Here is a 24556-nt window from a genome sequence, read left to right as displayed (position 1 = left end):
TTACTATTATTTTCTAATAAAGTTTCTTTCAAAATTCTAGGAGCGGGGGGAAATTACCTCCACTGCCCCCATCTTGTAGATACTCATGCAAATATGTGATACCTTTTCTACATTAACCTCTTCCTTCAGATTTAAAACAAGCCTACACACAGTCATGTAGAGAAACATTCTCTGTTACTAAAGAACTTTAGAATTGTATGATCTATACAAGATTTTTTATACATCCCACATTTTATATTTTTAACAGCTCTGAAAGGCAAAAACTTTGAAACCCATTGCATTACATAGGTTCAGCAGAAAGCCATACACAACATTCCCTTTTTGCACTCATATCACCAGTATATGGTTCAATGAACTGTGAAAACCAAGTGCAACCTGTGATTGAATATCAGAACTGGTTGAAGAGCATTACTAACAAGCTATAATTGTATCCAAACTTTCTCTCAAAGTCATTAGAAGTACACATTTGCACTCTAGTACACCAACAGTTGTCTTGTCTGTATCATTCATAGAATATTTGTTGATTATTTGAAAAATCAAAGTAAACCATCTACATTTTAGTTTCTTGAATATCATTACGTGACTATGTATAAGTAAATATTCTTTGATTGTTAATAATTATTTTAGAAATATATTTTGAATGGCATATCCAGTTGAAATGTATTCACAAATTAACCTACCACCTACATTAAAAAAACGTTTATAAAGTTACCTGTTCCTATTTAAGTTGTACTGGTTCCATTGAAAGAACACTGTTCAAAACTATCTTTGTACAAAATGTAGGATTTAATGTTTAAAATATTTAGCTGTTTTTCCTCTGTGTATCAAGTTTAATTCATCATAATATTTTCTATAACAAAGGTAAATAAAGCCTTACCGATGATTAAGAATAGAATATTGATAACAATGATGATGAAAAGGATGGTGAAGTTGTGGTGATATTTCAATGTATGTAGAACAGGCAAAGAACCACGAAAACCAGCTTTATGGTAATCTTCTAGTTTGATAAGTTTGCAAGATAAACTGTCTTTTATGCACTGAAAACAAGAAACATTATTTGACTACTCAAAAAATCATGACACTAAACATGCTATTAAATCAATCCATAAGTTAATGATTTATTCTTATGTTAACAATTCACAAAATTATGAACTATGCAGTAAACTTATATTAAAGGTGAACAATAACTTATATACAATCAAGAGGTAAATAATTCAGAAATAAACATTTTCAAGAAACAACACATAACTGTTAAACATGACTTGCTTCGAAATTAATGTTTGTTACCTGTTCAAAAATGTACAATACCAGACCATGCTGTTAAATATTCTATATCAAGAAAGAATAACATATTCTAGTAAACAGTTACTTATAAATGAATATTCTTCTCATGAGAGTAAGTCGTTTATGATGCATCAACATATTAAATGACAGAGCAGTTTTTCACCACTAATTCATATTAATAATTCTATCAATAAATAAGTTACCATCTTCAACTGGCAAGCCTAACTATGTAACGATTTTCATTGAAAACTTTGGTCCCCTTACATCAGTTATAAAAGCTATTCCAATAACAAAAAAGTTACCACTAACATCCTCAACTATCATGTCTAATTATGTAAAGAAATGAATTCTTTAGACTCATTTATAAAGATATTCCAATAACAAGAAAGTTACTACTAACATCCTCAACTATCAAGTCTAATTATGTAAAGAAATAAATTCTTTAGACTCATTTATAAAAGATATTCCAATAACAAGAGAGTTACCACTAACATCCTCAACTATCAAGTCTAATTATGTAAAGAAATAAATTCTTTAGACTCATTTATAAAAGATATTCCAATAACAAGAAAGTTACCATCAGCATCCTCAAGAGGTGTTTTTTTTAACAGCTTTCCAGCCCGAAATACCAAATATTTTAAAGTTAATATTTTCAATCTTTTATGATATTTTGAATGGATCTGCTTAAGAAAGGAAAAATTTAAACTGTCAATAATTGTACAGAGTTTGGTAAATGTATATTAAATTCAGTATTTTTCTTGCTATGCTTTATAGGACTTTTGAGCTATTACATGACACAATGCTACATTTCATTAACTGTCACACTTTTTACATCATTTGAAGTTAAAATAGAAATATTTCTAATGAAAGGTAAATAAAATACATACTGTACACTTGCAATGCATGAAACAAACACAACGGTCCTTAGGTTTCAAAACAGCTTGTCTTTCAGCCACGTGTTCCACATTTTCACTTCTAAGCTTCACTGAGATGTCAGATTTTATTACATTAACATTAGAAAACTGAATAATAATTGGTAAGTCAGTCAAACAATACAACATAATTCAGAACTAGCCCTGATCCAGAAACAGATAATCTGTTATTCAATAGTAGGAATATAAATGTTGTACAGTAGTGAACACTTATTGATAATTTATAAATGGCTTTTTCCTTCTGACATTTTCTACACACATGTACATATAACTGTCACCAGTGGTGTGCTTACAGAATATATCACTGTTTAAGTGTATTAAAAGATGATTTATTATGTAAGAAACCACAAAGAACAACATTAATAAATTTTGAAAAAGACTGTGATGGTTATTTTTCAGTAATAACTCCACTATAACCACTAGTACCCAGCAAAGTTATACTTACTAATCAGTTGAAATACAGTGTAATTTATAATTTAAACACTGCTTTCTGAGCATCTCATAAACTAGTTGGTCTAATATTACCAGAGGCACACAATGTTATCATAGCTTATCCACCAGAAAGTATCTTTAGTCTCTGTTGGGATGTTCTGTTACATTCATGGGTGCTACACTACAAACTTTGCTCATTTTGCACTGTAACTGTAATATGTGAAATTCTTAGCACATATTTCTTTTCTTAAAGTACTAAGCAGGTGTAGCTATCCATATTCTTTGCACCTGAACAACTCTCTGGTACTAGACTTGTTTTTACAGTTCCCCAACTAGGCTACGTAAGGAATTTGAAACTGATAAAATATAACATTAAATAGTTTTAACTACTTTTAAACCCTCACATTAATAACATGTTATCATATAAAAATGACCAGGTATTTAAACAAGTGATAGGAGTTTCAATGGGACCTATCTATTCCACTTGTTTTATAAATTTATACCTTTATTTTATTATCAGAATAGGTTTACTGAAAACTACTTAAACCCAGACATTTCTGCTTTTACCTACAGATATATAGATGACTTAATTAGTATAAAAATTCTGAGATAAGTAATGTTATTAAAACTATTTACACACTAGAATTAGAAACAGAAAATACTATACTTTCTAATCTAGAGGCACATAGTTTAGAATTATAAATTAAAATAACTGAAAATGATATCCATATAAATATTTTTGATAAAAGAAAATATTCTTTGATAGATTGTTTAGGCAGAGTATTCATGATGAAACTTTGCAGAATGGACGGCAACTGCCTGTTGTGAAGACACGAGTGTGGAGGATGATGTTTAGAAAGTCGTCCACCTTGAAGACAAAAGGCGGAAGACTTGAAACATCATCCTCTACATTCGTGTGTCCACAACAGGCAGTTGCCGTCCATTCTGCAAAGTTTCATCAAAGAAAATATTTTTATTTTCCAGTATATGGTTTACACTGTGTTAATAGTAATGTATCATATCCTTCTATTATAAACATTATATTGAAATACTGATGCTAAAAGTAATATTTAATGGATATAATAAAGAAACTGAATAAAATTATCAAAATATTCTGTGGAAATTATAAGAATATATCAAATAAATGTAAAAAAGCAAAAATTAAGAAAATTTTACTGAAGGTTCCTGTTAAGTACATTTAGTTGTTAACAGGATAAGTTAAACAAGTTGAAACTATTTTATAACAATGCACACATTATCACATATAAAGGCTTGTTTACAGTCTGAGAACTGGTAGTTACAGTAGATGTAATGGATTGTAATTGGGAGTTATCGTAGTTAGTTTAGATAATTGGTTGGGACCCTTTATACTAGTATAATTTATCTACTGGTATACTAATTAGTGCTTTACCACCATAATGGGGTCTGAAATGCAAACTTACTTACCCCCAAGTGGTAGTATTTTACTATTATTACTTCTTCCTTACTTTGGAGAGCAGTCACCAACTGTCTGCAGGCAGTGAAGGGTGACATAGATCTGGGACCTTGTGGGCTTGAGCACCCACATCTCACTCTCCTAACCTCTGTTTTCTTTTATTATTATTTATGAATTTCTCCATGTGAGACTGGTGAATGAAAGTTAAGACTAATAGATGGTCTGTCCCCACCAATATGCAAGTCCTACTTCACCTCTTGGCCCAGCGTGGCCAGATGATTAAGGCTCTCTACTCGTAATCTGAGGGTCGCAGGTTCGAATCCCTGTCACACCGAACATGCTCACCCTTTTAGCCGTGGGGGTAGTATTTGTTGGTAAAAGTGTAGTCCAAGAGTTGACAGTGGGTGGTAATGCCTAACTGCCTTCCCTCTAGTCTTACACTGCTAAATTAGGGATGGCTAGTGCAGATAGCCCTCGAGTAGCTTTGTGAGAAATCCAAAACCAAACCAAACCTACTTCACCTCCAAAAACTAGGGTAAATTTAATATCCCACATTATAGCCTGTACCCTGGTAACCCTTTTGATTTGTACAGTTTTTTTTATTTTGTTTGGGCTTACTTTTATTTATAATCATTATCAGATGTTTGGATTTGTCATTTTTAATGCAGTTCTTCCTTTTGATTTTGTTTCATTTTACATGACTGTTCTGTATTAATACACTCTCTCTGTATATATGTATATTCTGTTTCATGTCAGTATCACACTCATGCATGACTTTGTTGTACCATGACAAATAACGTCATTTGAACCAAACATCTCCCCTTCAACAACTATCAAAATGTGCTTACTTCAGTAGCAATCTTTTCTAAATGGCAGCTTGACTGCATAATGAAAAACTGTTATAAATTGACGATGATTCAACAAGATTTGTCATCTTCAGATACAAACACCTCTGGTTTTAAATCTGCCTTCTATAACTGTTGGAATACCATTTTCAGGTTTACAATCCCAGATCAAATGTGCAACCAATCACCAAGTCTCTTCAGTGTGAGCTTTGTTAGCTTCTCCAAAGTTAAAAGCAGGTTACAAACATAGAAAAGTATAACATGAAACTAATCTTTCATGTTGAAAACAGTTTCACGTTGGCTCTTGACTCGAAGCTCAATTTGCCAGTATCCAGGTTAAATGTGGTGAATTAATGTGCTGCTTAAAATAAATCCAAACATTCATCTATTCATAATAATGAAAAGACATCGATTCAAGTTGTACCACATTCATCATAGCTACTTTCTTCTTGAAATTCACAAGTGTGGACCACCTACAACTCTTTCCTTTCCTATAGCATTTGCTATAATTTGGTGGTGGCTACTTTCCCATATTTCCAGGAGTGTTCAGATGGGCATGCATCACCTGTATCTATGTAATGGTTGTTTCACCCAGTCAGCCATCTGGTTCCACAAATACGTTAGCATATTTAGCCAACAAGTGTCTGAGTTGTTGGTGCTCTGAGTCTAGACTGCTTAGAAAAGCCTCAGCTACAGACATCATATATGTTGGTAACCATGTATTAGTTACATGTTGGTAACCATGTGTTAGTTACAAATGAGGCACAATAGACACAAACCTACCATTACCTCCAGTCCAATCACTTCACCCACCATGCAGCAAAACCTAAACAACCTATTATCCATAACTGTAAAACAACAAGGTTTCTCTTTTCCTTATACAGCCTGAACAAAAGCTGGGTATTATCACAGCACCAATGCACTAGACTTCACTCAAGAATACCAGTTTTGTACTTGGGAGGTACTATGACTTTCTCTCAACATACTCTATAAGGTCCATTATTCCTGTGTTCAGTCTGACCATCAATGGACAACTTTCCCATGAACTTTGACTGGTAGATAGAACTGAATGATAAGTTTCATCTCAGAAATACCAATGACTACATTTGTCCAGTGACCAATGCATCAAAAATACAGTACTGCAGAGATGCCAACTATTTCAAATGACTGAGTGTAATGATTATAGACAGAGCCCGTACAGATATCGTTCAACCACTGGATACAGTTTTGAGTAATCCATGTCTGTGGATCCATCTGTGGCTAAACTGTAAACACTGTTAGTAAGTATACTTGAAATCATTTTGTCATCTTCATAACTCAACATTTGTACAATGGCTGTAGTTTTGGTTCTAGCACAGCCATATTTTTTTGCTATATCAGAGCCTGGGAACATTTTTCTGAATAGATGTCCTGCATGACAAGCTACAGCTAGGGGTAAATTATGAGCAATGACGAATTGTGTGAAAATCACTTCTGCATTTATGGTTTTATATTCTGAATTCTTACTCATAAATGTCGTTATCTGCATAGTTTTTGTCTTTGCCACAGCCTTTTGTTGGTGAGATGCCAATTTTATATGTCTGGAACAATCGTTTATTCCGCCATGCACCACAGAAAAATCGATGTGACAAACTGTACAAAACGCATGATTGTCACTGACTTTTGATGCAATGTCTGGATATTTTGCACTATATTCTTTCCTAAATTTTTGATTCACACTTTTAGTCCTTGTAGATTTGCCAGCCCTCCGGCTAGTACAGCAGGAAGTCGACGGACTTGCAATGCTAAAATCAGGGGTTTGATTCCCCTTGGTGGGCTCAGCAGATAGTCCGATGTGGCTTTGCTGCAAGAAAAACATACATACATACATAGATTTGCCAGAAACAAGACAATCTGGTGAATGAGGCCTCTTTTTTTTTCTGTCTTATAAACGATCACATTGGTGTTTCTATGCCGCTTAGAAATCGAGAAATATCCATCTAAGCGAGTGCTGATTGACTGACAAGCACTGATAACATAACTATGGATTCCCCCACGTACCCAGTATGGAGAAGCACCACACTCAAACTATTGGTAGACATCAGAGATACAAATATTTTTCATTATTTCAAGCACAAACATGATTATTGCAAGTAGCCATTTGGACTATGTCTTTTATTTATTATCAAAATTTATTTGTATCTCACTAGAACTTTTCACCCCTTTCAAGCCCTTTCACTTTATTGTATAGGCCTATATAATAATTTAGGAGTTGCAACAAGTTGTAATATTTGTCTGTATGAGCATATAGTCATAATGTATACACTAAAATTGTAATGATTACACTCAAATCGTAATGGTTGACACCTTTACAGTAGAAGAGCCACATCTTCATTTATATCTAATTTGCTTGCATTTCACAAAGTATTTAATTCAGAGTCATGATAAACCACTAGATCTATCAGTGTTCAGACTACTCATTTATCAATTAGAATTCTACCTCTTGCCCTTATACTCTTGAAACTCACTTATCACAAGAGAGTTGAGCTGGCCAACAAACATATTTGTGCAAGCTGTGATCACAGCCACCCTAGTCAGTTGCCAGATGCAACTTGAGCTCTGTTAGTTTCCTTGAACTATAACTACTTTACCATCTAATATGTTGGCTTTTCTGCTGAGCTGTCACTCAAAATCAATAGTCTTGTCTACCTTGCTTATTGGTAAATCACTTAAATGTTACCCAACACAGCACAGGTAAAGCAAACATTTCGATCATCCTTTCCGAGCTGATGCACATATACAGGCATCATTGGCACAGGCAATAAGAGGATCAGGAAAGTCCTATCTATTTATTGGATACAAGTGTGGTTGTCTCACAGTGCTGGGATGTGTGGATGGTGTTAAAACTTCAACATGCTTGAGATTGGCATAATACGGTTGCCCAAGAAAAGTGGTCTGTTTAAGGTGTGACCACTGCAAGCTGATTTCCTGTCTTGCAACTTGTTTTAAGTTACAGCTTCATGCCATATTGCTACAGAAACAGCCTCAACAAAGGTGAGAATATCTCTCATACCTACGTAGTACTACATTCTTTCAGTGGGTAGCCCTTCCACAGACTGGCCAATGAGGTGTAAATGGGTACTGTTGATCCATGTAGGCACACACATGCTCTTTATGGTATTTCTCTTTTGAGTCTTGTACTCAAGTTAAGGAATAGCTCAGTGATACACTGGGTTGAACATTCAACACAATTAAACAATGTTTACCATCCTAAAATTGCTACCTGATTCAAGGGTTTGATGGAGACTGGAGCCAGACTCAGGTCAGACATTGCTCTGTAGATCAACCATTCCATGCCTGACACACTTCAAACCTTTATTTGCTGCACTCTTGAATGTAAGTGTAGTTATATGTTTGTCTTACTCATATCACAGCTTGAACATTCCTTTCATGGCCTTTGGACCCCACCTGACCAACATTTCCTTGATGTCAGGATCTACTGATCACCACCTGACCAAGGTTTCCTTGATGTTACAATCTCTTGGCCACTACTTGGTCAAGGCTACAACATTATAGCTATATTCATGGACTTTGATTGTTATAAGGGTAGATAATCCTTGGTCCAGAGTGTTAAAGGAGTAAGTCGCTATCTGCAATTTATATATTAGCTCTGCATTATCCCACTCTTCTGTAATCCACTTAGAGAAGCTCACCACTGCTCCATAGCCTATTAGATGGTTACTATCTAACCTGTTGATGAAACAGTTTCTGTTGGTAGACATTTTCCATCAGTGGCATCTCGAGTATTACCTTGATAATCTTGGTTGGTTTTAAACAAAGTTGAAGTTGGATGGTACTCTACCTAAAAAATGTCTAGGAATACTATTTAGAGTGGTCCATTCAGTCTCAGTCTTCAAATGCTCAATCATGTACAATCTTTACTTGTTTGTGTTTTCCTGGCACTGAGGTTTATCCTCAAGGAAAGAGCACAAGCAGCCTTCCCGTGTACAACAGACATTGGTAGTTCTTCTTCCAGAGTTATCAGATGCAATTAGATAGAAATCACAGACCTTTGTAGCATTATTGAAAGTCCAATATCCAGAAGAGGATTTCTTTTGTCCTTGAAAATCCTTTCATACAATTGTTTTTCTTCATCTACTTCCTTATTATTTTGGTCATAAGTCTTTTAAGTAGTGTAAAATACCATTTTGAACAGTATAAAGCCCTTTTGAACTGAGTTTTTTAGAATACCCAACTTTATGAGAATAAAAATTTCTGTTTAAGAAAACAAACTTTTAAAACAAATTTCATAATAATTTAAGTAACTAAAATAAATAAAGTGTTCCCAACGATTAAAACAATGCATTATAATCTTTATAAGTAACTTGTACTCATTACCGAGTTGATTTTAGCTTTATTTAGGTTTACAACTTTGATCACAAGTTTATATTACTACATGCAAAAATTTAAGAATGGAGCATATGGATCACTATCTTTAAAAAATACTTTGCTACTCACCTGTGCAAACAATGTTGTCATTAATATCCATTGATCCAAGCTGAACAAACAATAATAATACTTTCTTACTCTGAGGAGGAATAAACACTGAAACTTCTGAGCTGTCAGACACTCCCTCACTACACTGGACAGCTTTAGCAGTGAAACGAGCCTCAACCAAGCCAGTGTTTAGAACATGCACATGTATCTGACTTATACCAGCTGTACTCAAAGTCACTATGGCAATCAACTGTGCAAAATAACTGAAACATAGAGTTAGTTATAGTTTCTACAAAGTTTTAAACTTCTGATTCCACAGAATGTGTAGAATACTTTCATCTATATAATACATAAACAACTCTAACAAGTATTAATATACGTTAGTTTTCTGTAAATATGATTTATCCTAAACTCAGGCTTAAGTATCTAATGAAAGATTTAATAATTACATGAAGAATAAATATAATATTGAACAATTTTTAAACTGTACTATAATACACCAAGATTTAGAGAACTACAGTATTGAGAAATAAAAAGATTTTACTTTACTAATAGCTTATTTTGAACATACACTTCTGGAATCCATCTAATAATTTTGTATATAATAGTTAATTTACTTTGTTATCTCCAATTATTTTATGTCACTCTCATGATGGAGATTTAGAAATGTAAACACTAATACTATTGTGTCAGAAAACTGACCCTACCCCTTCTGTAAAACTGTTATGTTCCTTGCATCAATTTCAACATGAACAATAGTGAGGTGGCGGTAAGTATACTCTAGAGCTAGCCAGTGTTGACCAGTAGTTTTGTTTATCAGGATTGAATCTCTGTGGGGTGTACCATAAAACCGAAGCAAGAATGAACCATTCTTCCCAGCTTTAAGTTTCTTCTGTTACATAAATCATTAAGTATATAAAACAACTTTTGCATGAAAATATCTGAAGTAGTCAAAATTTTAAAACACATTTCTTAATAATTTCAATAATTATATTAATTTGCAACATTTAAATAACATTATTGTTTGCATGTTACACAGTGGTTTACTTCCTTATTAAGTCAACACAATACTGAAACCTCTTGCAAAATAGCTGTAGTTTGAACTAAAATCATGTCTTGAATCCAAACAATAAAGTTACAAGTATCAATCTGATTATTATCATTACAACATTTGTCTTTCAATTTCACTTTTAAAACAAATTTGCACAATTCAAAGTTTGTAATGTTCTTATTCTCAAAACATGAATAGTAAATATACACATACACATCAAAGAACAGTTGTGATAAAAAGTTGTTTCTTGTGACAAAATAATGTATAAAATCTCTACTTTCTTACCATAACCCAGATTTCTTTGTTGCAGGCCTGACATAAAATCACCTATCTACCAATTGTTGAGAGGTGTGAATGTATTTCAGGGTAAGTATCTATTTCAATTTAACTTTAATTCTAAAAATGTAAAATTAAAACCAGGTAGACTTATCTATGGAATACTAAAACTATCAACAGAGAGAGTCACAACAGTTCACCATAAGTTGGACTTCTCAGTACTAGACAATAATAAATAAAAGAAGTGGACAACAATAATCCAGAACCAGAGTAAAAATCAATGGACTGAAACAGACGAGCCTAATAATAATTTGGATATAAATGACACTAGAAATGAAAAATGCTAATTATAGCAGGTTACACTGCTATCCTAAACACCCTTTAAATAATATATAATGGAAGAGCCATGGTATGCATGTATATATGCAGCCACACACATTCTCAAGTGTTGTCCCATGTGGTGAAGTAAGAGACATTCATGGTCAGTGTACTGTCCTGTACTGGAAGATTTTCAGAAGAGAATACCAATAGTAGTAACCATGAATTGGACACACTTCTGAATTAAAATTAAAACCACCTTCATCTGGAAAGAATGGAAAAGACACAAAACTGACTTATTGAGTTGACACAAAATGTGTAAAGACTCAAGAATGAGCTTCATAACTCTGGGACAATACAAGGGGAACATTAAATACAGTTTTAAATTGTACCATTCCTCCATCTTCATTGTAGCTGTGAGACAATGTATAGGGAGTAGTTGTTCTTGATCTGTTGGACAGGATAAGGTGCAAAAAATGTCCACTGAAGAATCACTGGCCACCAGATGGCATCCTCTGTTCACTTCTAAAGTACGTTATTTTCTCTTGAAGCACCAAAGTATTGGGTTGAGGAATAATCGTGAGCATTTTTTCAAGTTAAAAAAATATATTCATAAATGAAACGCTTTCGCAAAATATTTCATGTCATTTGGTAGATAATTTTTTGCTCTAATAGATGGTGTGTTTGATTTTCATATGTCTTTAATTTTTGCTTTCATTTTCAGCTCATTAAATGGAATGTCAAGTGGACAAAATCGAGCATTTTCGACACCATCTGCTTTTCGCATTTAATTTCTTGCAATTTCGTTTAAAACAATGCATACTATATACCTAGGTATCACATGAAATAAAGTATCATAATAAATGTTTTGGGTGTAATGTGTTCAGGCATTGAAGTATTGTATAGTCTTGCATGTAATGCTTGAATGAAATTATTTAAAAACGCTCACAAATTATTCCTCTACCTAATAGTTAGTGGAGTTTTGTTTAAAGTAATAAGTCTCATATTCCAAAGGAGAAACTTCATAAATAAATAACTCCTTGATCCTAGATGTTTTAAAAGGGAGTGTTGGTGAGAAAGGGAGTATAATTATACCTGGGTTACCATGAGCAACAGAAGTAGGGGGACCAGGTGGTACTTATCCAAGTAATAGACGACAAGCCACATACTAGGAATTAGGAATTCCATTTCATTTAAAGAAACATAGCAAACAGAACTATAAATTCAAAGAGAAATCAATATAATGTAAATAAACTGTATTCAGATTTGTATTCTCAAGACAACTGGTATAGATATTAAAACTTTAATTAAAATAAAGTACAGAACAATGTTTCAACCTTCTGAGGTTGTCTTCAGGTTAACAAAGAGAGTTTACAGTACAAAAACAAGCACATCAAATGGCTCAAGGTTCTAACATACTGATATGAACTGTTGTTTACCAAGGAATCCAATAACCAGAGATAAAATGATATATAATAGGTTTAGTTACTGTTATGTGCTCCATGAGAGTGGATATGAAGCTGGATTCCATAGAGAAGCAAAACCCCGTTGAAGATGTTACCTGAGAGTGTGCCCAGATGAAATTTGTAAATTAAAACCATCATCAATAAAAGAGGAAAGTTATCTTTGGCATAAATGTGGAAAAAGAAAGAGTTTATATATAAGACTAAATGGCTTCCTAATCCTTCCAACGGCTGAAGTGTTCCTTGGGCTATACTGTGCTAAATACTGGGTTTGTACCAAACAGGATTTACTAGATCAGGATGATTTATGCAAGAAATGTAGTTAGCTTGAAACAAAAAGCAGCTGTATCTAATAGACTAATTTTATGAAATGGTCAGAATAAGCTATTCATCCAAGAAAATGATAAAATCAAAGATGGCTTTTTGGCAAAAAAACATGTGAAGCTGCAGTTATAACAAAGAGAAAACATGTGGAGTTGCAGTAATAACAAAGAGAAAACGTGAAGCTGCAGTTATAACAAAGAGAAAATGTGGAGCTGCAGCGATAACAATGAGAAAACGTGGAGCTGCAGTTGTAACAAAGAGAAAACGTGGAGCTGCAGCGATAACAAAGAGAAAGCATGTGGGGCTGCAGCTATAACAAAGAGAAAATATGTGGAGCTGCAGCTATAACAAAGAGAAAACGTGGAGCTGCAGTTATAACAAAGAGAAAACATGTGGAGCTGCAGCAATAACAAAGAGAAAACATGTGGAGCTGCAGCTATAACAAAGAGAAAATGTGGGGCTGCAGTTATAACAGAGAAAACGTGTGGAGCTGCAGTTATAACAGAGAAAACGTGGAGCTGCAGTTATAACAGAGAAAATGTGTGGAGCTGCAGTTATAACAAAGAGAAAACATGTGGAGCTGCAGTTATAACAGAGAAAACGTGTGGAGCTGCAGTTATAACAAAGAGAAAACGTGGAGCTGCAGCTATAACAAAGAGAAAACATGTGGAGCTGCAGCTATAACAAAGAGAAAACATGTGGAGCTGCAGTTATAACAAAGAGAAAACATGTGGAGCTGCAGTTATAACAAAGAGAAAACATGTGGAGCTGCAGTTATAACAAAGAGAAAACGTGGAGCTGCAGCTATAACAAAGAGAAAACCTGTGGAGCTGCAGTTATAACAAAGAGAAAACGTGTGGAGCTGCAGTTATAACAGAGAAAACGTGTGGAGCTGCAGTTATAACAAATAAAAAACGTGTGGAGCTGCAGCTATAACAAAGAGAAAACACGTGGAGCTGCAGTTATAACAAAGAGAAAACGTGGAGTTGCAGCTATAACAAAGAGAAAACCTGTGGAGCTGCAGTTATAACAGAGAAAACGTGTGGAGCTGCAGTTATAACAAAGAAAAAACGTGTGGAGCTGCAGCTATAACAAAGAGAAAACGTGTGGAGCTGCAGCTATAACAAAGAGAAAACCTGTGGAGCTGCAGTTATAACAAAGAGAAAACCTGTGGAGCTGCAGTTATAACAGAGAAAACGTGTGGAGCTGCAGTTATAACAAATAAAAAACGTGTGGAGCTGCAGCTATAACAAAGAGAAAACGTGTGGAGCTGCAGCTATAACAAAGAGAAAACCTGTGGAGCTGCAGTTATAACAAAGAGAAAACGTGGAGCTGCAGCTATAACAAAGAAAAAACGTGTGGAGCTGCAGCTATAACAAAGAGAAAACGCATGGAGCTGCAGCTATAACAAAGAGAAAACGTGTAGAGCTGCAGCTATAACAAAGAGAAAACCTGTGGAGCTGCAGCTATAACAAAGAGAAGGGCAATAAAATAATAAACTACTCCTGAAGGCAAAAATCAATAACATCATGACATGAATAGGATAAACATGATGTATATATATATACATTCCAGTTGCACCAACTGATGTCAGGATAAAACGTTTATAGCAACAGAATAACTTCCGTTTGGAAATGAGGTGTCTCTCTAATATCCTGGTCTATTTGTAATCACTGAGTGGTGTGAAAAAAATCTGGAGAAGGAAAGAAAACAATTTCAACTTTTCCATTTTCAAGGACATGTCATGTAAGAACACTATACATGGTGGCAGGTTATGTTAGAACACTACTTTAATTATAGTATTACAGTTCACTTGGTGGGAGGTTATGTTAGAACACTACTTTATTACAGTATAACAGTTCATGTGGTGGGAGGTTATGTTAGTACACTGATTATAGTATTACAGTTCACTTGGTGGAAGGTTATGTTTGGACATTGATTACAGCATTACAGTTCAGGTGGTGGGAGGTTATGTTAGAACACAAATTATAGTATTACAGTTCACTTGGTGGAAGGTTATGTTAGAAAACTACTTTATTACAGTATTACAATTCACGTGGTGGCAGGTTACGTGGTAATAGTGGTTTCACTAACACTAAAAATAATCCAGTTTATTACATTAAAACACTAATTATAGTATTACAGTTCATGTGGTGGCAGGTTATGTGATAACAGTGGTTTCACTAACGTATTAAAATCATCCAGTTTATTACATTAGAATACCACTTTAATTATAGTATTACAGTTCACGTGGTGGGAGATTATGTGACAACAGTGGTTTTACAAATATATTAAACTAACTGACTCACTAACACTTAAAATGCCTTCTAGTACTAACTCAACCATAAATGGATAAAGAACAAAAATCTGGGAACTGCAAAGGGTTGTAGGGAGGGTTGAAACACAGAAGTAGCAGGTGAAGTTGGAATAAATGGGAAGCTTATAAGGATATAGAATTATAGAGATAAGCAAATTCAACTTGGACCTTCAATGAGTTGGGAAAAGCTCCCAAACACCATTACACATAAATAGAAGGTTTCATGCACAAGTTGTGCACAGAAATAGCCAGTAAATAAACTTAAGGAAGAACCATAACCTAATCCAGAAGGTCCCAACAGCATACCAGCTATCTGTGAAGAGCTAAGTCAAAGATAAGTGTTGTGCCATTGTATTAAACAGAAGACTGTGACATGATTTAAAAACCTTTCAAGAGACAATTATCTATCCATTATTGATAACTGTGGAAAATATCTATGATACAGGAAAATTGACCTCGTGAAAAATTCACCGATTCATTACAACTCAAACCCCACAATAAAACAACAGATTCTAAATGTTTGAAATCAAAATAAGGTAAGAAAGATCTATGAAATGCATAACTATGATCTTTAGTCATACACGACAGATGAAGCATAGTAACCAAAGTTGATTCCCAAAATACCAGGTGATGGAGGGAACATGAAATATTGGTCCATAGGTTATTAAATACCAGGTGATGGAGGGAACATGAAATATTGGTCCATAGGTTATTAAATACCAGGTGATGGAGGGAACATGAAATATTGGTCCATAGGTTATTAAACACCAGGTGATGGAGGGAACATGAAATATTAGTCCATAGGTTATTCAACAAGAAGGATCAGTTAAAATTCACAGGAGATAAGGATAAGACAGCATAAACCTGATTAACTAATGCCACAAAGGTTTGGATAAATCCCTTGATATCACACTTGAAATGAAAGCATATTCAGGTGGGGGAATTGACTGTCCAAATTCTTGTCCTCTCTGTCAGACACCCCAGGAGCAGACATGGCAGGATATTCCTTGTGAGTTGGTGAAGGTTGCAGGAACATGGATATTTCTTATTGAATAATTGTTAACGTGTTCATGGCCGATAACTAAGTACTGAACTTAGTAGTGGTGGTTGAGAAACCTGTAGCAACAGTAATTGTAACTACCTGAAACTGTGAATGCATGGTTACAGTTCCAAACTTGAAGCAAAAGAAAAAACGTTGGAGAAAGCAACTTTTCACACTTTAACAATGTGAAAATTAAAGAATTATTAAAGAAAACGAGGTCTGTGGTATAAAGGATAACATCAACAAATGTTGCCACAAAACAAAAGAATATCTGTACTGCCAATTGAAAAATGGTTAACAAGTGTAAATGTGAAGAAGATGCTGGAGTACGTTAAAGGTTGTGTTACTCTCTATTGATGGGAAACTACCACGTAATCATTAACATGTGGACATGCATAAGTTGTAAGTGAAAGACTAGTGGCAAGTTTTGAAAATTTGCCTCAAAAGAGGGCAGTATTCATTGAAAAAGTTATTATGTGAGGTAAGATACTGTATCTAAAATAAAATATCTACTACTATATTTTATCCTACACTAAAGTGTAGCTTGGCATACATCATCTCCATTACAGAGACCAGGTGGTTCAGAAGATATCTGTTACTGTATTATATCTTATGTTAAAGTTTTAGCTAAAGTCTTACTTTACATATATCATCTTCAATACAAAGTTATTATGTTGTTTGTAACATATTTACTATAACCTAATGTGTATCTTCACATACTCACATCATCTTTGTTCCAGAGATCAAGTGGTTGATTTTTCAAGCAACTGAAATTGAAAAGCAACTATTTTTTAAATCTGAAAAAAAACCTTTTTATTAGCTTTCTGTTGTATCCATAAACAGACATTTTAACCTAATATTTTAATAAAAGACATTAAATTTCTGTTAATCTACTTAAATATTATATATTCACAAGATTCACAAAACGTGTCAAGTTATATATTAGTTTTGAACTTATTCAGAACACATCTTAATTTGTATAACATATTAGAAATCAATACAAACATTCAACATTACAGTACTAAGTTCACTTTTGCTGCATCTATATTATTGTATAATTTCTTATGTAAAAACAGATGTAATATCTATATGATTACAGAATTAGACTCTGTAACAATCTGTTGTCAAACTTTGATGTACAACTTACGTCTCAGGAGGTACTTCACAACGACTGTTTTGATAAAAAAATGCTCTATAACCGATCCCTGCTTTATCACATTCTGTTCCATCACCTTCAATTAAATCTTTGGACAAAATTAAGTAATCAGATGCTCCTCTCTAAAAAAAATGTTTAAAGATACTTTATAACAAACAAGTGTAAATCCTTTCCTGCTACATGGATTAAACTAACATCATAAACTTCCAATCCTTTAAAAGATTTAGAGAGTCACTATGTAGCCTGATTTATCCATTATTTTTAGACACTGTTTTCTAAACTAAAAACCTATGAATATATACGAATGTTAAATACTTCATGCAGTTCTGTTATGTACAAAATGTTCTACGAACAGAAACACAAGACCTCCACAGATGTCATCTAAAATACAATAACAATTCAATTTTATGTTTCTCAAACAGAAAAGAACAAAAACACTGTAATAAATATAAGTAATTTTATTTTAAGAGTTAAGTATTAATAAAATCAGAGTGTAATTCATTATTTCACCAAGTCCCGTATATAGTTTCATTTTTTAAATAAGCATTAATTTATTATAGCCCTGGAATTTTTATGTAAAATATAAATTGTCAAAACTTGAGTTTTTGACAAACATCTGTATACCATTATAAAGTCTGTTAAATACCTTAGAAAAATTTGCATATGGCTTTAACACAGTCTTTGGTAAGTTCAAAATATATATTTCTGTAATAAACAATATACACATTTTTTCTCTCTCCAGTTTTCCCCCTAGGTGGCACAGTAGTGTCACAATGGTAGAAACCTGGTTTGATACCTGTGGTGAGCAGGACACAGCCTACTGTGCAGCTTTATGCTTAATTTCAATCAAACACACAAACCCTCCAGTTTCCCGAAACTTCCAACCAAAACATTTCATGTTTCTAGGTTGAACCATAATTGTGGAAAAATAATAATGCTTAGAGTATATACTGGGATTCTGGTATTTTACCACAATCAACAGTTCATATATTTTTATATAATTGTTTTCTATCTTCCACTTAATTATATAATGCAGAGACATTATAGTTTTAATTCAATAGACTTTCATAGTTTCACCTACTAGTTAAAGCTTATATGGATTCTAATTTATCAGCAATAAAACAAACCTATATTTACCAAATTATATTTCCCTTCTTTTGGTTAATTGTTATTAAATATTCTAATACTGATTCCTATTCACAATAACACAAACTAATGTTATTGATAAAATACCATAATTTAAATACATTTACTGAATATATTTCAGTTATTTTATAAAACGTTTTTGGGTTCTAAATTAAAACTCACAATCAATCAGTGTAGTGACCACGCTAAATGTATAAAACATTTCTGAAATAGTTTACAACCACTTAAGTAAACCAAATATTGATTTCTATATCAAGCTAGAAAACAACCTTTGCATTTGTAAATTGTCATGAAAGAGAAAACACACCACTATTTTAGTATTACAAGTTTAGACCTATTTATGAAATATCAGTTATGGTAAATCACATTACGTTCAGTTTAATGAAACTCTCAATGTTTGAAAATGACAAGGAGCTGGAACATGTGGACTTTAAACAAGACACCACTATGGAATTGTCAGGTTCTTCCAATAATAAGAGCAGATTATGAAGCATTGCCTTTGGAAGAGCAAGAAGGTCTAAAACAATGTGAAACCTTGCCATCCATGAGTAGATCCTGAAACTCCTAATTGTTGGTACGAGCACTTCATCCCTGAAGCAAGATATTTGTAAAGAGATGGAAATCTGAATTAGTGGGTAGTATCTGAATCTATATCTTAGTAGCATCCCAACTTAACAACTCTTCAAGATTGAAAATGAACCTAAGGAAATCGGTGAATCCATGTTTATGATCTCTTGGTCATATAAAGACCATTAAAAAATCACTTGTGCTCTTATTGCAAAGGAATGAGAAGTTCAAGTGAGCCCACATTCCCATAAGAGACAGGTTTCTTATTCCACTGCATGGAGCAGAATGTAAATTAAATGAGCCAAACTGAGAAACATGACAATAAATAAAGTACGCAGAATAATGACAAGCTGAATTGGAGCAAGAATAGATGTCTCAATTCTGAGAATGAAGCCTGCCTTGATGATTTCTCAAAGTAGAATTTGGGTGTGTCATTCTGACAATTAACAAGATGGTCCCATTAGTAACCAGTCATCTATGGAATGGTGTGTGCACAGCGATATAGAATAGAGGTGACAAGTAGATTTAGTAGAACTGATGTAAAGTCCATACTAGCCCAAAAGTAAAATTCCCCAACTGCAGTATCTCATTTCTGTGTACAAAAATACCTATGATGATGGGATTCCATCAATATGGCAGTGTGCAAAAAGAAGCCAACTACAACGAACTTGGGCACTTATAATACCAGTAAAAAGAACGTCAACTCCTGATTGAAAAATTAGGAATTTGTGAATCTTGGAAAAGTGAGGTTTTGATATGGATGAAAGAGATCAATAATTGGACACCAATCTGCTTTGTTCTTAGGCCTAACAACTAATAGGAATAAAACCCCAGAAAAAAATATCACAATTCTCTTATTAACCCCACAATAACCAAACACTGATTGCCCTAAAATTAAGTTTCAATTCATGAGGATCTATCTATAGGAAATGGAAAACCTACATGTTGGGTGGATAATAGAGGCGGTAAAGATGTGACTTGAACAACTAAACCTGATTCAAGTGCTTGTAATGCTCTTGGATCTGTGACTGAAAGTAACACACCTCCAGAAATACTCAAAGCCCAGCCTTCACAGGTCCTGAAGGCATAACATAAACAATGATGCTGATGCTGCTGGTGGCAACCCAACTAAGCAGCAAAACCCATCGATACAGACAGAACATATACTGTATACCAATGTACTGAGGGGCTCGTGTGGAGGCTTGGAACCTCCTGTAGGAGCTCATGAAATTTGGGATGCCAATGATAACTAGGATGAGTACAAAAACCAACAACTGAATCAATGTGCATGCTAACAATAGTTCCAACTCGACATCAGGCTTCCAATAAAATGTAGTATTAGGAAAACAAAACGTCGAAGTTTAGAGTTATAAGTCCATAGATAAACCCTGTCCTAACAAGGAATATTAGTGTATTCATTAATCAAAGTGAATGTCACTGAAATATGCCAAACATTGGTTAATTTCGAACTGAAGAAAGAGGTAACATGTAGGTCCATGAAACATCAAAATACCTTGAATAAATGAATTAGTCAATATTTGATAACAGAGTACCAGCTTTAAGCCATAGAATATGACCAATAAGTCAACACAGTTGAAGTTAATAAAATATTTTCAAAACGTGGCCAAAATACTGAAAAATAAGAATTCTAAGACGTGGTTATGAGATTATAACTAACAAATACCATGTAAAGTGTCAGGATTTTGAGAGTAGAGACATATAACAAATATGTTATACAATAAATTTACAGGGAACAGTTTTATCAACTGTACATGAACAAGGTAAATATTCACCATATTTCAATAAGAATATGCTTTAGTTTCAAAATATTTTGCAGAGCACTTCAAAAAAATAGCCATAAAAATTAATAAAGAATCTAACTCTGAAAATTTAGGTAATAAAATTATTTTATAAACACTACATAATATTCTTACAGCATATCGTGGTGGCAGTTCACCTGAAGTTTGACCAGGCAGGGGCTCGGGTATTAAGAGACGTTTGTTCTTGTAGTCAATTGTAATGCTCTCCTTGTTTGGCTTCTCAGCAACGTATGTTGCAATTACCTACAAAATGAACAGAAATAATGACACAGATATATCTCTACACCCCTTTTTGTAAAGGTGTTGTAAACCTTTAAATTTTTAAAATATACAAGTGCATACTTGGGTAGTGTCACAAATATGTGAAGATTAAAATTACTGATATATCAGAAGAGGAAAGCAATGTTAATACAGTTTTACTTACAGCCAGTTAGATAGCAAAATGTACATTTCTCGATCATACACACAAAACAGAACATTTATTCCAGAGCACTACAAAAGACAAATTACAACATCTACTGTGTATATCTGGTTCACATCTTACCTCAGTCAGTCGAGAAATGTTAAATTACAATAGCTACTATTAACCCATGGTTTACATCCTACCACAGCTAATCCAGAAGTGATAAATCACAACAGCTACTGTTGATACCTGATTCACACCTTACCACAGCTAATCCAGAAGTGATAAATCACAACAGCTATTGTTGATACCTGGTTCTCACCTTACCACAGCTAATTTACAAGTGATAAATCACAACAGCTATTGTTGATACCTGGTTCACACCTTACCACAGGTAATTTACAAGTGATAAATCACAACAGCTACTGTTGATACCTGATTCACACCTTACCACAGCTAATCCAGAAGTGATAAATCACAACAGCTATTGTTGATACCTGGTTCACACCTTACCACAGGTAATTTACAAGTGACAAATCACAACAGCTACTGTTGATACCTGGTTCTCACCTTACCACAGCTAATCCAGAAGTGATAAATCACAACAGCTATTGTTGATACCTAGTTCTCACCTTACCACAGATAATTTACAAGTGATAAATCACAACAGCTATTGTTGATACCTGGTTCACACCTTACCACAGCTAATTTACAAGTGATAAATCACAACAGCTATTGTTGATACCTGGTTCTCGCCTTACCACAGCTAATTTACAAGTGATAAATCACAACAGCTATTGTTGATACCTGTTTTACATTTTACCAAAATCAATCTAAAAATGATAAATTACATCAACTACTCTTTAAATTTGGTTTCACTTTTAATTACAAGTTCACACCTTACTACAGTCAATACGGAAGTGTTAAATTATCAGTTATTTTTTATAACAAGTTCACACCTTACCACAGTCAATACAGAAATGTTAAACTATCATAATAATTTTTTATAACAAGTTCACACTTTAACACGGTCAATTACGAAGTGTTAAATTAGAACAGTTGTAAATAGTGACATTTGCTATCAGTCTGATTCTGAAACCAGAACAACTTTCATAAAACAGATATATGAAATAATTTATTTAAAAGTTGATGGGAACAATTATAAAATACCAAATTACAAAGACCTTAGAATTTATCATAATGGATTTTTATTTCCATTAAAACAAGCTAAGATCTACTAATTATTCAATTATATAAAACTACACTGAAAGTATATTGTCACTGAAGCTATAAACTCATGTATTCTCTCATTTCTTGGAGCATATGAAGTTATTTCACCTCCATCATGTCAATTAGATCTTAAGTATATTTACAGTGTAAGTTTTCTCTAGTAAAGACACTGGAAACAGTTGTTTTTTAGGAAATAGTGATTATTCATACAACATAAACCTAGTACTTTTGTAATAATGTTTCATTTCTTGAATCTGGTCTACTAATTGAAATATATCAAAATGTCTATGCTAAGTTACTTATTTACGGTTTTATGACCTTGTTGAAAAAACTATTAGTTCAGATAACTTGTCTACTTAAGGATATGACTGTGTAATGCATACACTTAAAGATCTAACATGTAATTATTTGTGAAAGTTCTTACAAACTAAGACAATTTTTTTGTCTTTTAATCAGTACATAAGGGCTTCACATGCCCTGGAATATATTGGTAACATTTCAAAATATGGAAACACTTGCATTTAAACTAACATATACAAAACAAAGAAAGAGAATCTAATATAATGGAAAAGTTTGAAAATATAAAAAAAACTTTGAAACACTAAATAATTCAAAATAGTGTTCTACTGAAATTTAGGTTGCATGCCTAAATAAACCAACTAAACAAAATAAAATTTCCAAATTTTGGGTTAAGATGTTCTCACTGCTGATCTGTTTGTAACAACATGTAGTAAAATATTTGTTAAACACACTGAGTTCAGGCCTACGTACCGTTTTCTCAGAGTTGAACTCATGATAGTTATGGGATCCTACAGTAAATTCTTGTTGATGAGTCAAGTCCCACCAGTAATAGTTACTAGGTGATTCCCGTCGAAGAAAAAAGTTCATAAAAAGTGTATGTTCAATCATGGGATGTTCAAGTGAGTTCACTGCATACCTATAATTTGTTTACAATTACTGTATCAGCATTAGAAAGTAAGCTGTGGATTTCAGCTTTTAAAACCTAAAATTAAAGTACCCATATTATCAATAATGTAAGAGGTCTTACAGATGGGTTTCTTATCTTTGTTTTTAATCAGTTTTATTCACCTAACACCAAAATATAAAATAATATGGTTTTCAATGTTAGGTGACACTCAGTGAACAAAGATGTATTTATTCATCTGTTCATGGACGTAACATTTTTAAAAAAATCTGTATTACCAACTTGTAACATAACTAAGAGGATATTAATTTGTTTATATGTGATGACTTACTATAACACAAGCTGTGATGCCAACATGTAACATCATGTATGAGAGGATATTAATCTGTTTGTACATGATGACTTATTGTAACACAAACTGTGATGCCAACATGTAACAACATGTCTAAGAGGATATTAATCTGTTTATACATGATGACTTACTGTAACACTTAAAAACTGTGATGCCAACAAGTAACAACATGTTCAGGAGGATGTTAATCTGTTTATGCATGATGACTTACTGTAACACTTACAAACTGTTATACCAACATGTCTAAGAGGATATTAATCTGTTTATGCATGACTTACTGTAAGACTAAAAACCTGTGTTGCCAACATGTAACAACATGTTTAAGAGGATATTAATCTGTTTATGCATGACTTACTGTAAGACTAAAAACCTGTGTTGCCAACATGTTTAAGATTGATTGATTGATTTAGTGTTTTATGGCACAAAGCAGCTAGGTTATCTGCGCCAAACGTCCAGTAAAAAGGTAAATATAAATTAAATGTAGTAAAATACATAAGAGGAAATGAAGGTAAAACAAAACATCATTGAAAAACAGAAATAGCATAAAACCAATGTTGACACCTAGTCAAGACTAGGAAGACTAACAGGTAACTACAAGAACCACCGTCAGTCACCTGAAGTTGGCCTTTCCAGTCCTGGTTCCGGTTATGTTTTCATAACAGCCATTATCAAAAGGTAAAATAAGAAGTGTTAAAAGACATGTAGAAAATCGCAATAATAATTAGCCAAATGTCCTGTAAAAAGGTAAAAGTAAAGTAAATG

At 33.5% G+C, this 24556-nt stretch overlaps 1 protein-coding gene across 1 annotated transcript in view; it reads right to left on the bottom strand.

Annotated features, from left to right (window-relative positions):
• Nucleotides 1-23415, bottom strand: part of LOC143227292 (hapless 2-like) — a 33472-nt gene extending 10057 nt beyond the window's left edge. The window contains exons 1-8 of the mRNA XM_076458749.1: nt 23289-23415; nt 20999-21127; nt 17343-17473; nt 16920-16962; nt 10112-10296; nt 9426-9667; nt 2172-2269; nt 878-1037 (exon numbers count right to left, since the gene is read on the bottom strand). Coding sequence (XP_076314864.1) covers nt 878-1037; nt 2172-2269; nt 9426-9667; nt 10112-10296; nt 16920-16962; nt 17343-17473; nt 20999-21127; nt 23289-23405 — 1105 coding nt within the window. The 5' untranslated portion in view covers nt 23406-23415. The remainder of the gene's footprint in view (nt 1-877; nt 1038-2171; nt 2270-9425; nt 9668-10111; nt 10297-16919; nt 16963-17342; nt 17474-20998; nt 21128-23288) is intronic.
• Between the last annotated feature and the right edge of the window lie 1141 nt (nt 23416-24556).

Source organism: Tachypleus tridentatus, chromosome 9, assembly GCF_004210375.1.
Source record: "Tachypleus tridentatus isolate NWPU-2018 chromosome 9, ASM421037v1, whole genome shotgun sequence".
Classification (NCBI taxonomy): domain Eukaryota; kingdom Metazoa; phylum Arthropoda; class Merostomata; order Xiphosura; family Limulidae; genus Tachypleus; species Tachypleus tridentatus.
Note: the sequence above shows the minus strand (reverse complement) of the source record. Positions and strands in the feature narration are given on the sequence as shown.